Source organism: Kogia breviceps, chromosome 7, assembly GCF_026419965.1.
Source record: "Kogia breviceps isolate mKogBre1 chromosome 7, mKogBre1 haplotype 1, whole genome shotgun sequence".
In the NCBI taxonomy this organism is placed as follows: Eukaryota; Metazoa; Chordata; class Mammalia; order Artiodactyla; family Physeteridae; genus Kogia; species Kogia breviceps.
Window position 1 is genome coordinate 26,252,536 of NC_081316.1, and position 20,258 is coordinate 26,272,793.

At 41.4% G+C, this 20,258-nt stretch overlaps 1 protein-coding gene across 11 annotated transcripts in view; it reads left to right on the forward strand.

The window, feature by feature from the left end:
• The window catches only part of WT1 (WT1 transcription factor), a 176,554-nt gene that overhangs the window by 136,210 nt on the left and 20,086 nt on the right, over positions 1-20,258 (forward strand). For 7 of the 11 annotated variants that reach the window (XM_067038051.1, XM_067038055.1, XM_067038058.1 and 4 more), the window contains 2 exons: positions 8,623-8,700; positions 9,751-9,801. In XM_067038051.1, coding sequence (XP_066894152.1) covers positions 8,623-8,700; positions 9,751-9,801 — 129 coding nt within the window. The remainder of the gene's footprint in view (positions 1-8,622; positions 8,701-9,750; positions 9,802-20,258) is intronic. The other 4 variants (XM_067038056.1, XM_067038057.1, XM_067038059.1 and 1 more) reach the window with 1 other exon arrangement.

Below are 20,258 nucleotides of genomic sequence, written 5' to 3' on the forward strand. Positions count from 1 at the left end.
ACCTTCTCACCCTCCTTTTCTCCCTCTCTAGTTAGAACCCAGTTCTGTTCTTTGGCACCTCAGGCCGGGTGATCTGTCCCGAGGAGCCATCTTTGCACCTTCCCTTGGGTGGGTCAACTCACTGGAATGGGTACAGGATCTGAAATCTCTGTTGTGAACCCCCTCTCCAAGCAAAACTGAGATGGTGGGGTCACTGCCATCCTTTTTAAGGAGCTGCTCCTGACATTGCCAGAGTAGCATTGCTCTTATTCTAGCCATTGGGGGTACAGTTGGAATGGTTCCCAGTGGGATGACCTTGACCCAGTCATTCTTCCTTGGCTCCTGGTTGATGCCTCACCCCAAGCAGAGAAGAAGACCTTGATGCTGGAATGGGTGCTATTTAGATGGGTCCGGATACCTCCTTGGAGGTTGGGGACTGGGAGGCTTTGGAGTCTGGTTCAGTAGTGACACAGTTACACACATTTCTTACTCTCCCCTCTTCAAGCCTAGATCCACCCTGTGGGTCCCTAAGAAGGGACTGAACAGCCTAGAAATGGGTAGGGGATAAAGTGATCACAACTTCTGTCTTAACAGCAGTTCTCCAAACTGAGTCTCTGTGGTGGATTTTGACTTAGGGCTGAATTAATGGTTGCTATGGAAGAAGGAAAAGTCACTTGGATTGCATTTTAGACATAAAAATTTCACATTTTCTAATCCATCTTCTAACTGGCCACGGCATAAAGCAATTTTGTTAGGTTCATCTTTCAGAGATAGTTGCTTATCCCTTTCTTCTTTCTACATAATTGGAACTTCTTTGCTCATTTTTATATGAATGTCATAAAAATACCATTTTCTCTTGTTACTGAAAAATCTCTAATATCTCCTGAAGAAGAATTTGTGACACCGTAGGAAAAGTTTGCTTCCTTGAAGTTTGTGCTGAGTCTTTGAAGCTCCATCCACTCTATAAATTGACAGCATTTCTAATCACTTTTCAAAGATCAGGTACTTCCCCTGCAGTAATGATGGGTGGACATTTGTGGGGATGTTTTAAAATTGGATCTGTGCATCAACATTACTACCATTACGGTTATGTCATTTCCTTCTTTCCTACTCCTAAAAATGTTTGAAGGATATTTAAATGCTTTTGTGAACACAGTGTTTGAAAAAGCATAGGAAGTACAACTAAACTTTAATCACTTAATGGCTAAACTTTTAGATTTTAGGTATTCAGTGGTTCTTCTGATCCCTGGCTCTGTTCCCTTTTCTGTCTAAAATTGGGACCTCCTGGGAAAGGTTTGCTTGTATTTTGTTTGACTTGTTGCACTTGACCCCCTAAGGCAGCCTGCCCAGCTTCTTTGCCCTGCCCTTCCAAAGCTTCTGTCTCCCCATTATTGGATTTAATCTCCCTTCCTACATGATCTAAAGGTAATGGTACATACACTGACATTAAGTAAGCACTGCACAATGTGAATTTGCTTTGAGGAAATTCTCAAAATTCTCTCCTATTCTGAGAGAACTGTAAAGGGATTCTCTCCTCTCTTTCAGGTTACAGATCTGAGGAGTTACAGCTATACGCAGATGTGATCAGTAGTGGATAGAAAATGACACCCCAATCAATTTACAGGAAGCGTTAGGAGATCGTTTTCTCCATACTCGCTCCCCACCTTATTGAGAGTGGGTAGCATTTTGTCTAAAGGTCACTAAGGATCCTGGAACAGATTTCAGCCCTTCTGGAGCCCAGCGATCATAGCCCTTATTACGTAATCACTAGGCTTTACTGCATATTGTGTGCTGCTGGGCACTGCGCTGTGTGCTTCACTCAGTTTACTCATTTAGTTCTTCTGATTACCTACGAGGTTGTTACCGGAATCCACACTCTACTGAAGAGGAGTTTGGTTCAGAGACTCCAAGTAACTGGCTCAAGTTCACAGCGAGTGAAAATCAGAACCAGGATTTGATTCTTAGTCTCTGTGCCTTCAAAGCTCATGTGTGCTCTGAATCGCTGAGGGATTCCAAGCTACTCAGTGTCCTCCACCTGGAATATTCCACTTATACAGTCTGTGCCAGCACCTTTGCTAATAAATAATAAGAACAAATGCTTATATAAACTTACTACTTCCAGAAACCATTCTGAGCACTTCACAAGTATTGACTGATTTACATTTAATCTGAAACTCTTTGAGGTAAAATGGGGGTGATAGGAGGAAACTGAAGCCCTTGGAGGTGAATTTGCCCAGTGTGACACAGTAAGGGACAGAGCAAGTGTGAGGCTCCAGAATCTATCTTCCCACCCTCTGCACCCTGCTGCCTCTCCTGATGGTTAAGTGCCATTTCTTTTCAAACGTGGCATCTGCCTTAGGTCTTGCTAGAGGAGGGTCTTTATTCCTCACATTTGTGAAAGAAACCCCGTTATCCATTAGTTTTAGCCATAGTTTTCAATTGAAATCGCTCAGTGGATCAGAGGTGGTATTTTCATTGGTGAGTATTGTAGGAGCCAACTTGAACTTTCTCCTGAAGTCTTTTTTTTTTTTTTTTTTTTTTTTTTTTTTTGCGATATGTGGGCCTTTCTCTGTCGTGGCCTCTCCTGTTGCGGAGCACAGGCTCCGGACGCGCAGGCTCAGCCGCCACGGCTCACAGGCCCAGCCGCTCCGCGGCATGTGGGATCTTCCCGGACCAGGGCACGAACCCGTGTCCCCTGCATCGGCAGGCGGATTCTCAACCACTGCACCACCAGGGAAGCCCTCTCCTGCAGTCTTAACTCACAAAGCAGCTGTCTTTCAAGCTCCAGACTCCTCCAGCTTTCCCTTTACCACTTACTGGGTGTGAACTACTGAAGTTCAATCCAGGCTCCTAAAGAAACAGGCAGAAGTGGCAGAGACCTTTCTCCCTTCCATCCAGACCCAGGGGGAGCAACAGCTTCCAGGGCCACCCTGGTCTGTGCTTGCTCAGAGGCAAGGTCCCAGGGAAGGAGGGACCCCATGCTACCCTGAGGGGAAAAAGTAGTGAAGTCCAACCACACCGAGCACAGTTTTTCCCTGATTTTGACCTAGAACAGGCAGCTAGCTGGGCCTTCCCTGCTCACTTCCCTTGAATCCTCTTCCACAAGTCCCCCTCTCTCCCTCAGCTTGCTGAGCTCCTTGGAGTCCACAATCCCTGACCATGCCCATTTCACAGGTTGATTCTCACAGCTACTTTGAAAAGGAGTTCTGGGGCTTCCCTGGTGGCGCAGTGGTTGAGGATCCGCCTGCTGATGCAGGAGACACGGGTTCGTGCCCTGGTCCGGGAAGATCCCACATGCCGCGGAGCAACTAAGCCCGTGAGCCATGGCCGCTGGGCCTGTGCGTTCGGAGCCTGTGCTCCGCAACGGGAGAGGCCACAACAGTGAGAGGCCCGCATACCGCAAAAAAAAAAAAAAAAAAAGGAGTTCTGTGCCCTGTGTTTGAAAAATATCCCCCCCCCTGCCCCGCACACTTTTTTTTAGACATTCTAGTTTCCTTTTCTTTTTGCACTCTTATTAGGTTTACATATTCATTTTTAGCAACTGTGCTACCAATTTAAATGAGAATGCATGTTTCCTTTGGCCCCCTACCAGGTAAAACTATTCCAATTCAGAAGCAGTAATTGCTAATTTGAATATTTTTAATTGAATGTTGACAATTCAATCCAATGATGAAGTTGACAGTGGAGCCTGTTACCGGGTAGACTGTCTTTCATGTGAGAGAAGCTTCCTTAGCAGCCATAGAGCTTCTGGGGAATCCGGTCAGTGGGAAGTACATGATCTACCATTTAGGTTAGCCTTCAATGTAGAATTAAATCAGAGGACATCTGTCACCGAAGAAATAAAATAATAATTAATAATGCCTCTTCTTACGTGTTGTCTGCAAACACTTTACATGGTGTACAAGTTTCGTTTAAGACAATACTGATATTTGTTTCCCATATAGGTAAGCATGAAGGCAGAAAGTCTGAAATGGTTTCCAGGGTGGTGGGTAGTGTTATCAAAGCCAAAGAAAGGCTTGAATTGAACTTGTCTCCAGGGAGCAGGAAAAATCTAGTTTCAATTATTCCTGCAACATTTGTGCTGACCAAGTGTTTATTAATAGAAGTTGAATCCCCAGTGGGATTTTCTTTGGTTAACTGGTGAGCTAGAGAGAAATTACAATACCAAGAGATTGACTGTAAAATGATTATTCACCATGGCCTGCTGAGCAGAAATTTCTGAACAGGCAGCCTCCGTGGCGCCTTGGAGGGAAGAACGCAGGAAAAAGTCTGCGTGGAAGTTTGGCTGCAGCCTCTGTGTCTGTGCATGAGCGTTGGTCATCAGGTAGAGGCGTGGGGCAGAGCTATTGTAGCAAACTCTGGAAACATCATGAATTCTGATCACAGATACCAGTTACACGTGCCTTTTTATTATTGGGAATTTTTTTCCTTGATCTTGGGAAATACTTTTCTTCTACCAAGATGCTGGTTTGCCAGCCAGCAACCATCTGGCAGAGGTAACTCCAGTCTTAATCAGGTTCGACAGTTCCATTCCAGTGGTAATAAGGACTCTTCTACTTTGTTCTGCTGAATATACTTAAACACACTTAAAGATGAAAATGTACTTGAATTACACATGCATTTGAAGAGTGGGGGAGTTCTGGTCCAGATAATAGCCGAGAGCTTTTCTCTTCCTTTTTTTTTTTGTGCAGAGGTCAAGAACTCAGTAATACTGCAGTCCAGGCCAAAGCAAACTCTATATGATCTACTACTGATTTCCTTTTAAGTTCCCCTTTTTGCTAGGACTGACTTCCTTTTATTTTACTCCAACTTGCATTAATCCCAGTTATAGAAGTTTCTTTCCTCTCTCCCTTGCTTCCAACTTCAAACATTTCTTACATAGGAAACCAGTGACTTTTTCTGTTTAAAGATCTACTTAAAAATATAAAAGACACCATGACTTTTGGAATATATTTTGGCAGCCAGCAATTTCAGAGTTCACTTCCAAACAGACAGAGTTAGATGGGGAGCCGAAATGCCTACATGACCACGGTGGTCACTGTGAGCCAAACCACCTGCTTATCTGATCTCCTCTGGGAATGTGGTGGTCGACACCTACAGTGGTTATTTAGTAATTAGATGCTTTATTTGCCAGGGGTCATATTTTCCTCTACTGGTGCTGCCTCTTTTCGTGGGTTTTCATGATGAGAGCTGGGTTTTGACCAACTGCCCAAAGAGATCAAAGCTTGAGCATGCTTGGGACCAGTATTTTTAGTTCAAATTCACATTTTATCCTCTCCCAGCAGCAGCTATTGTCACTACTGTCATTGTCATCCGGCTGAAAGATGGTGCCGGCCAAGCCGACTGACTGAGCCGCTGAGGAGCTGCAGCCAACAGAAGGCAGGATGTGGTTAAAATTGTGCTCTGATCCTATGGCCAGCCTCAGGAAACCTATGTGGTGGTTGTTTGTTTGTTTTTCTTTTTTGGTTTTTGCTTGGGGATTTTCTGAAAGTCCTTCCCCATTGGCCCTTTCCACCTTCTCTCCCCTTATGAGGATTTGCAAGCTGAGCTATCAGGACCACTGAAATCGAAGTGAGGGTCCTACTGGGACCTTGGCACACTATTCTTAATCAGGTGAAGAGGATGTGGTTGGGCACCACATCTTGGAGACAGAGAAGGTCATAATGCTCCCTTGAGTATGTTCTCTTTCACCTCCAGACTCCTGTTTGTATTACTATATTATTTTTACTATCATTTAAATGGTAGTGAGAGGCTCAGAGGTCAAATAATGCCAGGAAGCCTTTAAAGGGGCCTGGCAGGGTAGGGGTGGGGGCATCAGGCAAGTCAGCACTAGACACTTCCCTGAGCCCCCGTCCTCCTCTGATAAATGGGGATCATAATTACACCTGCCTCACAGAGTTGTTGTGAGGAGTATTGGTGACATGTGAATGTACTATACAAAATTTGATGGATTAGAAAAAGTTAAAATATATTATCTGCATAGTCTCGAAAGATCCAGTATTAGAGCTTCACAACATCCTGGTAAAGTTAGACTGATTGAGCTTAATATTCCCATTTAACAGATGAGAAAACTGAGGTGTAGAGAGCTGAACTGACATGCTCAAGTTCTTAAAATTTACCAAGTAGCACTGTCCAATAGAAACATAATGCAAGTCATCTATGTAATTTGAAATTTTCTAATAGCCACATTAAAAAAAATAAGAAGCAGGAAATTAATTTTTAAAATATTCTATTTAACCTCAAAAGCCCAAATCTTATTTCAACGTGTGGTACTCTCCATATTTCAAGTGCTCAATAGCTATGTCTGACTAGTGGCTACCATATTGGGCAGTGTGGTAGAGAGTATTTATCAAGCACCCACTAAGAAGATACATATATAAGACATAGATTCTGTATTTTAGAAGGTTTGCTTTCTGGGGGCCAAGAAAATGTCCTTAAAATTATTTTCTCTTTAGGAATCTGCTGGACTATTCTTTAAGTCTGTGAGAAAATTCCTAAATCATAAAGTTAGATATTTGGGACTCATTGACCCATGAGTGTAAACTTCTGTCACTCATCTTGCTTCTCAGACCTCTTGAAAATTACAGTGTTCTTAGTCTTATGCAAGGAGGAAATAATTTCAGAAAGATCCCATGTCCCAATAGGACCTAGGAAAATTGTCAACCGGGGCTGAGTGATTTTAGTTGGTGAACAATTTTTTTAAAAAAATCAGTGACAAAAATAGAGAGCTGCCTGGGGAATACAATGCCTGTTGGCTGAGATTAATGGCAAGATTAATAAATGGATTGCCTGATGAAAAGGCGCAGGCGAACAAAAACCAGTAGAGATTGTGGAGGAGGCCGCTTATTAATGAACTGTCAGCCCAAAGAAAGTTTAAGAAACTCTCCCATGTTAAATGCAGCAGGCTGGCACTTCTAATAAAAATTGGGGTCCTTCAGGAATTAATTACGCTGGCCTTACAGCAAGAATTCGTGGAATTGCGAAACGTAGTGGCACAGACCAGCACCGGCCGCTGCTGTGAACAGGGAAGCTGCAGGAGAAACTAATCTTTTTTTTTTTTTCATTGATATGTAGGATATTATAGTAGCATAATAGCCAGTCAGACACGGATGAATGATGGGGTCCAGATATGCACTGACTAATGAAACTACATGTACTTCGAGTTTGAAGTCACTTCACATTTCATACGTAAAGTTCCCTCCTGGAATCTGATTTCCTCCTTATCCTGTGTACCCACCACTAAGGAGTTCCAAATAATCTTCAGTGATTATATGAGAGGTAGATGGACTCCACCATGATTTATGAAGCTATGCTGAGAGAGAGCATGGTGTTCGTTTATTCCAAGGGATAAATACTGTAATTTCCCTCACCCCTCCACAAGTCCCCAGTTTGGCTGGCCTTACAAAACCTTCTCTTAATTAAACTTTGGTGTTACCTCTGCCCGATGGATGAAGCAGTCCAAAGGAATGCCGTGACAAGGTGGATATTGTCCAGAATTTGCAATGTGGTATCATACATTACATACTGAAAGCTTCTTACCTTCTTTCCCTTCTGCCATGAAGGTGGAGTGGGAATGTTCTTCTGTAATGTGTTTAGACCAAGCGTTCCCAGACAAACCATTAATCTCTTGGGTCTCAAATTTCATAATTAACCATTTCAGTTCAGAACTACATTTATTCTTCGTTGAGCTTGGTAATTGAGTTATGTGCTAGTTTTTTAGGAAGGAGATAAATATAAAATTAATAAATTAATAAACATAAAAGCAGATAATAAAGATGTTCATGAGTCACGCATGCAGGATACTTTGAGAAGAGTGTTATTTCAGGAAATCGATATGATAGCTCTTCTATAATGCGTTTACAGATGTGTTTTAAAACATGTGTAATAATGATGTTTTTAAGAGTTGTATGTGCAAAAAAAAGGGAGAGAAAAACTTTTGGTTGGTTTATATGGTGGGATATTTTCCCTTTGGGGTCTTAATGTAAATGATCACCCATTGTTTTCCCTCCTATAATATAGAACTGAGTTGGGGGCTTTAAAAAAAAACTCCGTCACTACAAAATTTATCGAGAATGATTCCTTCAGTTGTATCTAGAGTTTATCATCCTCTTTCTTTTGCTTGTCACATCCTTGAGTATTAGACCATCCATCACCCTTCACTCTTTGACTTTTCAGGCCCTCATAATCCACATGATACTTATCCTTTTGATTAAAACAACTTAATGGCCTTTTCACGAATAATTAATCTGCTGTCTTTTTACTTTCAGCTCCAGGCTTTTAACTTTAATGTTGAGCTATCCAGCCTGTGTTGCCTTTCAAAGTTTCACTCCCTTTAGCCTCCTCCCTTCAGAGGTTTAATACCTCTTTAGAAACTTCAATGTTTGCTCTACTAAGGTTTTTTAAAGGCTTCCAAATTATTCTCACATCCTTTCTGCTGTGTGTGAAGTGAATGACGTGCAGAGATCAGTGAGATGAAATGAAAATCATTTCAGACTCGTGTATTCTGTCATTCTGGAAAATGTGGAGGCTTTCATTGTAAAGAAAAGTTAAAAGTCTATTGCTTTTTGGAGAAACAGTTGCGTATATATATATATATATGTCTTTTGTAGTATGCATTTCTAACTCTGGATGTTTTTCTAACAGTGACAATTTATACCAAATGACCTCCCAACTTGAATGCATGACCTGGAATCAGATGAACTTAGGAGCCACATTAAAGGGGTAAGGTCTTCTCTACTCCATTTCCCTTAAACAGTAACTTACACTTGTTTGAACCATTATAAAGGTCCTTATACCGTATGAAGAGAGTACAGTTTTAGAAGAATAGGCATGGCTCTCTGTAGAATTAGGACGCTTTCCTCCCTCTCCCAGTTGGTCAGTGGTGTTCAGTATTAAATTTTTAGGAATATAAGTAGGGGATGTTCTTGTCTAGAACAAGGGGGTTGAGAATACTGGGAAAATTTAATATGGCCTTTCCTTATTGAATGTTTTAGAGTTCTTCAAACTTTTGTCCATTCAAACTTGTTTAATGTTTGTGTTTTGCTAGTGATATCACAGAGGTTAATCGTTACATTATCTTATCAAGACATGCTTTGAGTTTACAAAGTCCAGGATCCAAACTCCTACTTGAGTGAAGATGATTTGGACCATCCAGAGTCAGATGTGTTCACACCTGGTTGCCTGAACAGGCTTTTATCACACTGGATACACAACCAGAATAGGGAGAACAGAGCAATCAAACGTAGGTAGGGACAGTGCTTTGCACCTGGAAGTGAAAAACAAAGCAGGTGGGACTTGCTTTAAACAGTAAAAGAACTCACTTTTAGTTTCGAATCTGAGTTGGTGGGCAGTAGACTGTGACAGTCATGAGGCACCTGTGGTGTATCAGCTACTTATCTAGGTCACCTCATCTCATCTTCCTGATGGCATTGGGATGCCTAAGTACTGTTATCCTGTTTTCCAGATATGTCAGTCAAGCTCAGAGAAGTATATAACTTCCCAGGTTCACATCATACTATGTGGTACAGCTGGGATTCCAAGTCCAGATCTGATTCCAAAGCAAAGGCTCTTTCCAGCCTCCCTGTGATGCCTTTCACACCCCCACCCCATCAGCCCCAGTGGGATCGAGGCCTCAGTTCAGCACTCTTGACTAGACAGCTGGCTTTACATCTCTGTGTATTTAGTGGCTTCTCATTGGACTGTGGGATCTGGGGGGCTTGGTAGAGCCACGCATGCTCCAGTCCCCATTCCCCACCTCTTCTTCTCTTCTAGAGTTGCTGCTGGGAGCTCCAGCTCAGTGAAATGGACAGAAGGGCAGAGCAAGTGAGTGGACAATGCGATGATGGCAAAGCAAATGACATAGGCCTTGCTGACTGGCACCTGGGGTGATGCAGGAGTTAGGACTGATGTTGGGTAATCAGGGTAGCAGTTGGTGCACAGGGATGGGAAGAATCTATTCATTTTTCCCCTCTGTCTCTCTCTGCCTCCTCTTATTTATTGTAGATATGCTGTAGGTTAAAATGGAGGTGGTGACACATCTCATCAACATACTCCTGGGAGACAATTAAAAAAATGATGCTGTAGCAATCCTGCTCATTTCCTGGCGAACGTTTCAAAAAATATGAAATTTGTGGCATTACACATATTCCTGTTAGATCGGTCAGATCTTTCAGCCATACTTAACTCGCCTTTTCTCTATTTACCTTTAAATCTCTCAGGGAGAACTTAATTTTTACCGCAAGCCTATGGCCAGACTTTCTGCAAAGACTTTTTTTTTTTTTTTTTTGGCAGTACGCGGGCCTCTCACTGTTGTGGCCTCTCCCGTTGTGGAGCACAGGCTCCGGACGCGCAGGCCCAGCGGCCATGGCTCACGGGCCCAGCCGCTCCGTGGCACGTGGGATCTTCCCGGACCGGGGCACGAACCCGCGTCCCCTGCGTCGGCAGGTGGACTCTCAACCACTGCGCCACCAGGGAAGCCCACTGCAAAGACTTCTTAAAATTCCTAAACATCTGTGTTTTCCCCAGCCTTATAGCCTGCACCCTGGGACATTTCTGTAACTGTTTCTTTTGATTTTTTTTTCCTCTGCTTAAACACCAAAACCAGCCTTCCTCTTCTCATCTTTCTTTTGTTGGTTCAGTCCTGTTTGTTGGATCATCCTTCAGTGATTAGTGAAGTTGTTTTTCATCTTCTAAGACTCACTATTAGATCCTTTCTTCCACCCCCAGCCCCCAATTTTTCTATTTTAACCAAATCTCCGCTTCGTCTCTCTAGACCCAAAAGTAAAAAAGCCTGCTATTGACTTGGATTTTTTTCTCTCCCCACTTCCATCCAAGGGGCTGCTGACAATTTTAGCACTGTATCTTTCCACCTACTCAAAACTTGTCCTATGTTTCGTGGTCCCAGCCTTTCTTTCTGGATCCCTTGCTTTTCTCCTCTCTACTGTAATCAGAATTCAGTAACTCTCCCCAAACTACATGCCAAGAATAGATAGAACATGATTGTGAAGTGAGCAGTATGTTTTCAGTTTTTTAAATTTCTTCGTGCTGGAGTACAGGGTTAGTTTATTTGCTTAATTACAAAAATTACGTATAAGGAATCTTGGCATGTATTTGAATCTGGGTCTTTCCATAGGTGAGATAATGTCGGTACCTTTTAAGATCTTTAGACACATGATATTAGTCACTTGCTAGGGAGTCAGAAGCTATATTATAAAGATGAAGCACAAAATGCAAATAATTTGTTTTGTTCAATCCTGTGTAAGAAACAAAAACTAGGAGTGTTTTCATTGAGCTGGTGCTTACATTTTGGAAAAGGATTCCTGAAATTAAAATGTATTTTTTTTTTTTTTTTTTTTAATCTTGCCACCACAGGGAGCCCAGTGTAAAACATAGTCTGGATCCCTGCTCTGCTTTCTCTCTCCTGGAAGCAGCCATGTTTTTTGTTTTTTTTTGTTTTAAAATTTTATTTATTTATTTATTTATTTTTGGGTCTTCGTTTCTGTGCGTGGGCTTTCTCCAGTTGCGGCGAGCAGGGGCCACTCTTCATCGTGGTGCGCGGGCCTCTCAGTGTTGCAGCCTCTCTTGTTGCGGAGCACAGGCTCCAGATGCGCAGGCTCAGTAGTTGTGGCTCACAGGCCTAGTTGCTCCGCGGCATGTGGGATCTTCTCAGACCAGGGCTTGACCCGGGTCCGCTGCATTGGCAGGCAGATTCTCAACCACTGCACCACCAGGGAAGACCTAAAATGTATTTCTTGAATACTTTATTCAAAGAGTTGTATAAAAAGCATCAAGGACTCCTCCAGTAGATAGTCTTGTAGAAGAGTAACTCTTTGGAGAGCACAACATTACAATTGTCTAATTTCCTAGTATCTTCTCTCACACTGTGTTTTTATCCCTTTAGCACATATTGTAAGTCAACTAAATGTTTGCTTCTGAGTGTGAGCTGAACATTTACCTGAAGATGGATGTTAACATTATTGGGCAGGGTGTGAAGGGCTGTATATACCTCTCCTCTTTTGATCTCATGACAATCCTAGGGTATTATGTTCACACCCATCTTTCACTTGAGGAGGCTTGAGAGGTTAAGCCACTTAACCAAGTTCATTTAGCAAGTAAGGGTCAGAGCCACGTTGGAATCCACTTCTGTCTGACTCCAGTATCTGGGCCCTAGATTAGAGTTTCTTAAACTTTTTAGACTGCGACCACAGTTAGAAATACCTTTTACACTGAGATCAGACGTACCCACACACATAGAAGTTTTCACAAAACAATACTTACTACATGCTGTGCATACTGATGTTTTCTACTTTATTCCATATCATTTTAAAAAATGCTGGTTGAGATGTGTAGATTGATTTTACAACTCACTAATATACCATGACCCACAGTTTGCCTTTCTTAGCTCTAAAAATAGCAACTCTTTAGCTCTTTCCTCCAAGCCCATGAACAGCTGAGAACTGGATTCAACTGAAGCTGATATCCCAGTAGAAAGTGGTTTTTCCCCAGGGGGTACATAATCTGGGTAGGTATCTTTATTCTCTGTACCAAATTTGCTTTCCTTTGCCATGGTATGAAAATGCTGTTAATACAGAAAATACATTTGAGAAAAGATATTCCATGAAGAGAGACAAAGAGAAATAACTTTTTTTGCATTTATCTGTTACTGGTGTCTGGACACTATCTGAAATCAGTAGTAAGAAAAATCATGGTGACAAGGTAGATCTGTAACACGAATACTGGAGGTTTGAGTCATGTTTTGGAGAAAAAGGGTATAATTTCTAAATCACTCGTAAAAAAGAGGGATTATAACGTTTTTATTAAAAGATCATGTGCCTCCCACTAACGCCCACTAAATATTTGTTCATGTCGTCTTTCCTTGAGAATTTTACTTTTTTTAAAAAAAGTGAGCTTGTTTCCTTGCTTAAGCAAGTCCACAGAGACATCTTTTGTTAGATGTTGGGGAGCAGTGTTATTATACTGGTTGGGGATAGGATCGTAGGGAGGACATGGGCAAGACGAGATGAAAACATGAAACGGGGTGGGGAGGAGGGAATCTTACCACTGATTTACTCCACTCTCCTCCTCCCTTTACTCATTTTCTAATCTCTGCGTGCCCATAGGGATCAGAGCTACTTTTATGACCTCAAATGGGAGAATATTGTGTTTCAATTTAAGTCAAAGAGAGGTACTTTATGAAGCCACTTTCTTAACTCTGACCCTTTTCCTTGCAAACAAATGAAATTATGTTTTCTAAGTGGGTCTTTGGGAGAAAGTGGAAATCTTTCTAAGCACTAGTCCACCTTTATGAATAATTCTGTGTATGGTGCCTCGCATTGCTGTCTGCTTTGTATTTCTTTAGAAATACAAATACAAAATTCTTTAGTATTTCTTTAGAATCATTCTCTGTGTGTTCCTAATGCCTGCTGATTTCCTAACCCTGCTCCCCAGCCCTGCTACTCTGTCAGCCTCTGTTTTGTCTCTTCTGAAGAAAATATCCTGCAAAATGGAGAAACACATCAACCTTGACTGCGGTCCAAGTTATTAAAACAAGGAAGAAGTTATTCTCTGGGGACTTGGGTAGGGGGAGTGGGACATCGAACACAATAGAAATGTGAAAGGAGTGCTGAGCAAAATGAATGTCCCTTTGCTGGTCCAAGAAGTTCAGACCATTGGGAGCACACGGTATTTGACCTGTGGATGCTTGAAAGGAAAAACGAAAGGCTCGGGTTGAGTGATGTATGGTGAAAACAAAGCTGCGTGTTTGGGTAGGGCCAAGGCTGTCGAATCTGGAGAAAATCCCACTAGACATGGTCTCATCCCTGAGAACCTGTGCCAGAAGAGATAGCTGGAGTTCCAGCACACAGCCCAGCACCTTTCCTCTCCAGCTAGTGAACAGAAGGTATTCGTCCAAGAGATTTACTTCTTGAAAATGGATAGCTTGCTTTCCAGGGGCTCCTGGAGCTTGTGATGCAAACACCAAGGTGGAGAGAAGCAGCTCTGGGAATATCAGCATTCCTGAGGATACTCCTCCGCTTCCACTCCCAGGATAAAGCTGTTAATTTCTTCTTTTATACGGTTACATTTACGCATTTCAACTGTGTTGGACTTGGCTAGAGTCTGTTAGCCATACTTACCAGAACAAAGCAGGGGACTCACCTGGGTTTGCAGGATAAAGATGGGGACTCTGATTTAGAGCTGTCTCCCCTCTACCTCTCAACATGGACTAATTCAGTGGTTTCTTTGCCTTCACTTCACTTCCCTGCTGCCACTCACCCCTCCCTAGCCTTTTGTCTTTCCCCTTCTTTTCTCTTTGGGCTTATATTCAAGTCGTGTATTTAATTTTTTTATTATGTAAGTAATATGTATAAATTATAGAACAGTTAGAAAATACAACTTTATAGGAAAGGAAATTAACACTCCCCCCCAGTAGCTCAGATGAAACTACGATTAATATTATGTTGCATATACTTTCAGACCTTTTTCCATGCATAGGTATACATTTGTGTCCTTTTCTTTTTTAAAACAAATGATTGGCTTCGGCTTAGATCTAATTCAGCAAATGCACTTCTATAGGCCATTGCAGAGTTCTGTGTTTCGACCTTCATGAGAGTGTTTTTGAAAATATTCTCAACCTCTTAAAAATACTTCACTTTAAAAAGTATTTGGGGCTTTATAGACTTATCGTCTCCACACTACGTTTCTAACTGTACTGTTTTAAAACAAGGAGTTAGTTTTATCTCATAAACGGGAGGATGAATAACAGGTTTGTTCAGGTCAGGAGAAGAAAGAAGCCAAGCAGGAAAGATAGCAAAGGAAGGTGGTGATGAAGGGGGTCAAGCTAGGAATGAGGAGCTTGGTGGACTCAGTGCAGGGAGGGGTCAATGAGGGCTCCAGCCTGTTGATAAAGGGGTGTGTGTGTGTGTGTGTGTGTGTGTGTGTGTGTGTGTGTGTTGGAGGGCAAGAAGGTATATCAGATGAGTGGAGGATCTCTTTCAATGACCTCAAGGTTCTTTTGGACCTCTCGTGTCTGTGATCCCATCAGAGGCCCTTCTAAGACCCTCTGCTCACCATTTATCCTTCTCCCTGTCATCTATCCAAGGAAAAAAATCATAACCTCTAGCTAGAAAGACGTCAATATAGAAGCTGCACTCATAAAAAGTCATCTAAATAAATGCATCTCTGGAATGAGGGGTTACTGCTTATTTTAGTAGGGTTTTTTTCCCCTCTTAAAAGTGAACAATTTCATTTATTCTAGTTTTATTTCTAACTCTTCCTTTTAAAAGCAAAGCCACAGATGTAGTGTTCTTAAGGCTAAGATAGTGACTTTATCAAAATGAAAACAACTTTTTCCCCCTTGATTATAAAAGTAACACAGGCTTATTATATATTGAAAAAATTCAGACAGTACCAAAGCATTATAAAGGAAAAAAAGGAAAGTCATCTGTTATCTCACCACACAGAGATAACTAGTTTTTAAACATACTGGGGTATATTTGTATCTACAGAGAAGAAATTCTGGAAACATTTACTGAACTATTAACTGTAGTTGCCCCTGAAAAGATTAAGGGAAAGGGCAGAAGCCTAATAGAGATGGGTTTAAGAGCTCATAGGAGGAGATAAGCTGGAGACATTGTATTAAGTCAACACACTTCCATGGAGTTTTGCAGCAAAAGGGAGCAAAGAAATGGGGTTCTAGCTCAATGGGGAAAGAGGGTCAGGAGAAGGTGTTTTTTTATTGCTTTGATATATTTAGATGGAAGTACCTGCATGTTTGCTGTTGAGAATGTTCAAGAAGAGGGAAAAAAATTAATGATGGGAGGGGATAGAATTGCTGGAACAGGGTCCTTGAGAGAGAAGAGGCTCCGTGGGCAACTGGGGTTGGTTAGCTAGGAGCTGGGATAGTTCATCTAGTAGTAAATTGGTTTACAAGAGATCTTTGTTCTAAGAATATTAACCCTTTGCTAGTCATATGTACTGCAAATGTTTTATCTGGTTTGTATTTTAACTATTAATGTTTTTTTTCTGTCAGAAATTTTTATTTTCATAGTAAAAATTATCAGTTTATGTTTCATAGTTACAAGTTTTTGGCTTTTATATAGAAAAGATTTCTCCAATCCCATTTTTAAAACATTTTATTTTTGGCTGCGTTGGATCTTCGTTAGTGTGTGCGTGCTTTCTCTAGTTGCAGCGAGCGAGGGCTACTCTTCGTTGTGGTGCGCGGTCTTCTCATTGCGGTGGCTTCTCTTGTTGCAGAGCACAGGCTCTACGCACGCGGGCTTCAGTAGTTGTGGCTCGCGGGCTCAGTAGTTGTGGCTCAGGGGCTCTAGAGAGCAGGCTTAGTAGTTGTGCCACATGGGCTTTGTTGCTCCGCGGCATGTGGGATCTTCCCGGACCAGGGATGGAACCCATGTCCCCTGCATTGGCAGGCGTATTCTTAACCACTGCGCCACCAGGGAAGTCCCCTCATTTTTGAAAAATTTACTTATTGTATTTTGGTATATTTTTTGATTGACTTCTTAACACTTAAACATTTAATTTATTCTGAATTTATTTTGCAATTGGATTCCACCTTGATTTGTTTCTAGATGACTAGCCAATATCCCAAACTGCTTTGAATAATCCGTCCTTTTCTCATTAACTTCGTATATTACCTTTATCAATTCTTGAACCCTATCAAATTACTTGGATCCATTTCTAGACTCTTTATTCTCTTCTTTTCATCAGTCCAGCTCTTTTTGTCAAGCATCAGACTGTTTTCTTTGCTATAATTTTATAGTCTGTTTAAACACCTGATAGGAAAGTTCCCTAGCATTGTATTTCTTTTTTCAACCTATTTCTGGCTATTATCTCTTGTTTATTCAAGATGAACTTTAGATTCATTTTGTTAATTTCAAAGAAAGTCTTTATTAATATTGGTTCATTAATTGTTACAGATACACCATACTAATGTGTGATGTTAAGAATAGAGGAAACAGTGCAGAGTATATGGCAACTGTCTATATTATCTTTAGAAATAAAGACCCATTATAAAGTAACAAGTTTATTTTTTAAAACTCTTAATTGGAATTTTGGATGAATTGCATCAGGTTTAAAAATTAATTTTGGAGAATATTGACCATTGAAAAATTGCTAGTCCTTCCTTCAAGAACATGAATGGCATTTTTCAACTCTTTTTCAAGTCTTGTATGTCAGATGTCCCCATTTTGAATTTCTCCTTTTCGGGAATTTTAACAGTAATGCCTCTGGCTTCATAAATCTCTTTGAGAATGAGTGTGATTCCTATGAATGTATTACAAGGTATTTCTTTTGTTTCTTCACCTTGAAATACTTTGTTATGTTACTAAGGTCAGCCAAAAGGTTGTGCCTTTGGTAGAGATGATTATGCACATGCCTTTCACATGTTACAAACCTCCATTTCAAATGGAGAAGCAGAAAAGGGCTTAGTCTTAAGAGCACTGTGCTTGATTCTGGGGTTTTAGGGAGGACTTTTCTTTTTTTTTTTTAAAGTAATTGAGAATGGTTGAGTAAAATTTTTCAGATTTAAGAGTGTGTGAGCGAGCTGGGTGGGGGCCTTTGAGAACCCAGGCTGAGAAGATCCTGCTCATTTTCCCTGTGTAGAATTTGTCTATCGTGAATTTGGGACAGCTGTTCTTGCCGTGAACCTAGCAGCAGTCTCTGGCCATAGAGCCAAAGCATTGATATTATAGAACCCAGTGAGTTAGATGAAACTGGGATTCTGATGAACTAGCACTTCAATACCAGACGCATGTAAGGGGAGATCCAGATATTTCATATGGTCTGATGAGGTGATCTATGAGAAAGTGTGTTCCTATGTTTGTATGTGTTGAAGTAGGAAGGAAAGTCATGCCTAAAAATATTCTTCCCAGCAGTAGGAGCCAGTAAATAGTGTGGAGTTTTATTTTCGGAGGGGAGCTGTATTCTCCCCAAACTGTTATGGGAAACTAGATTTAAAATAGCTTCTAGCTCTGCTCTGAGTGTGAAATAAGAGAAAAAAGTCAGTTGGAGGAGGTTTGTATACCATTTCAAGTGGTGAGGAAAGCTTGATGGTTCATAATAGCTGATTTATACAAGCGTTGTTATCAGGCTATTAACCACTCAGCCTGTATTCCCTATTAAATAGTGGCTAATGACTAGGCTGCATGGAAGTGAAAACATATGAGCTGTGACTATAAAGAAACTTTCAAAAGAGGAATACAAGCAAGTTTTAGCAATAATAGCTAGCATGGTTGGAACAAGTGAGCATCTTCCGAAAGGTAATGTATTTTTTTAAATGAATACATTAATTTTTATTTTTTACCTTTTTCTTGATGTCATTTCACTGAGTTTTGTGTCTATCATGAAATGTTGATGGAGGGCTGTTTTTATTTTTATTTATTTACTTTTTTAACTTTTAATTTTTATTGGAGTATAGCCAATTAACAATGTTGTGATAGTTTCAGGTGCACAGCAAAGGGACTCAGCCATACATATGCATGTATCCATTCTCCCCCAAACTCCCCTCCCATCCAAGCTGCCACCTAACATTGAGCAGAGTTCCCAAAAGGTAATACTTTGAAGGGACCTTTTGCAGTACTCACTTATAGGTATCGTGTTTTGATATATTTGCTGAAAAATAAATCCAATTACTTCTAGATAACTGTTAGATTATGTATTATCAGCACTTTTTCTACAGCAAGTGGCAGAACCCTAGTTGTAACTGGCATAGGTCAAAGAGGGAATTTAAATTTAGCGGCTTATTGTATTGTGTTTTAAAACCCCATGTGTGGATTCAGGGGCTGAGACAGTGTCTTTAGAACACTATTTCATTGTCCCTTGTCTTTGCTCTCCTCTGTGCTGGCTGTCCTCTCAGACAGGCTCTCTTCACTGTGGCGAAAATAGCTGTTCTTTGGCACCTACAGCTTCACAAGAAGACTGCCTCCCTATTGGTTCTTCTCCACCAAAAGACCCAGGGAAGCCTCTGATTGGCCTGGATTGGGTAGTTAGAGAATGCCGTGGTCTGATTGGCCAGGCCATAGGCATGTACTCACACCTGGAGCCTGAGGGTGGGATTAGAGAGAGGTGGTTCCCTGAAAGGAGAAGAGGCTGTGTTACCAGAGGATGGTGGCCAAAATGAAAAAAAGATACTCAATAGAGAATGTAAAAAGTCAGAGTTAGTGAAAGTGGGGTGAGTCCTCTTCCCCTCCAGATATGATTTGGAGCTGGATGCTGCAGGGATGTACAAGACCTGGACAGAAAATAAATGAAGGATGGAGTGGGTGGGAGGAGGCTTCTTTCTAATGCTCATGGGAAAAGTGTTCATTAAAAAGTACAATAGGGCTTCCCTGGTGGCGCAGTGGTTGAGAGTCCGCCTGCCGATGCAGGGGACACGGGTTCATGCCCCGATCCGGGAAGATCCCACATGCCGCGGAGCGGCTGGGCCCGTGAGCCATGGCCGCTGAGCCTGCGCGTCCGGAGCCTGTGCTCCGCAGCGGGAGAGGCCACAACAGTGAGAGGCCTGCATACCGCTAAAAAAAAAAAAAAAAAAAAAAAAGTACAATAGTTAGGATTATTACCATAGTATAATTTTTAATGAAAAGTGACATAAAATATATTTAAATTAAAAGTAAAAAAACGTGTCTTTTTCTTGAGGTCTGAACTGAAATGAAACACCTGAGGGCAGGAGGAAAGTAAATATTTCGAGTAAAAATTTTTTTGTGGTACGCGGGCCTCTCACTGTTGTGGCTTCTCCCATTGTGGGGCGCAGGCTCCGGACGCACAGGCTCAGCGGCCATGGCTCACGGGCCCAGCCGCTCCGCGGCATGTGGGATCTTCCCAGACCGGGGCACGAACCCATGTCCCCTGCATCGGCAGGCGGATTCTCAACCACTGCGCCACCAGGGAAGCCCCTGGCTGATTGTTTTTTGTAGACTACTGAGGAAATTTTATACTCATAAGTTATCAGATTATAGATATTACTTGTGTTTTTTTTAAACTCAGTCAAATTTAACTTGGTCATTTCATTTTTAGATTCTACTTTCTATGCTGGATTAGTAAAAGAAACTGCATCTTTCAGCCTTTCCCTTTATGTTCTCAGTAGCAGAGTAATCCTTTGTTTTTTGTATTGATACATACTTTATATGTATTTATGTGTTATGCATACCTATATGTATACATTATATATCACATATATTTATATACACTGATTTGTTATACTTCCACTATAAAAGATTAAATCACACAAAGAAAAGAGGATGGCTCGATGGCATTGCTGCTAATATTTG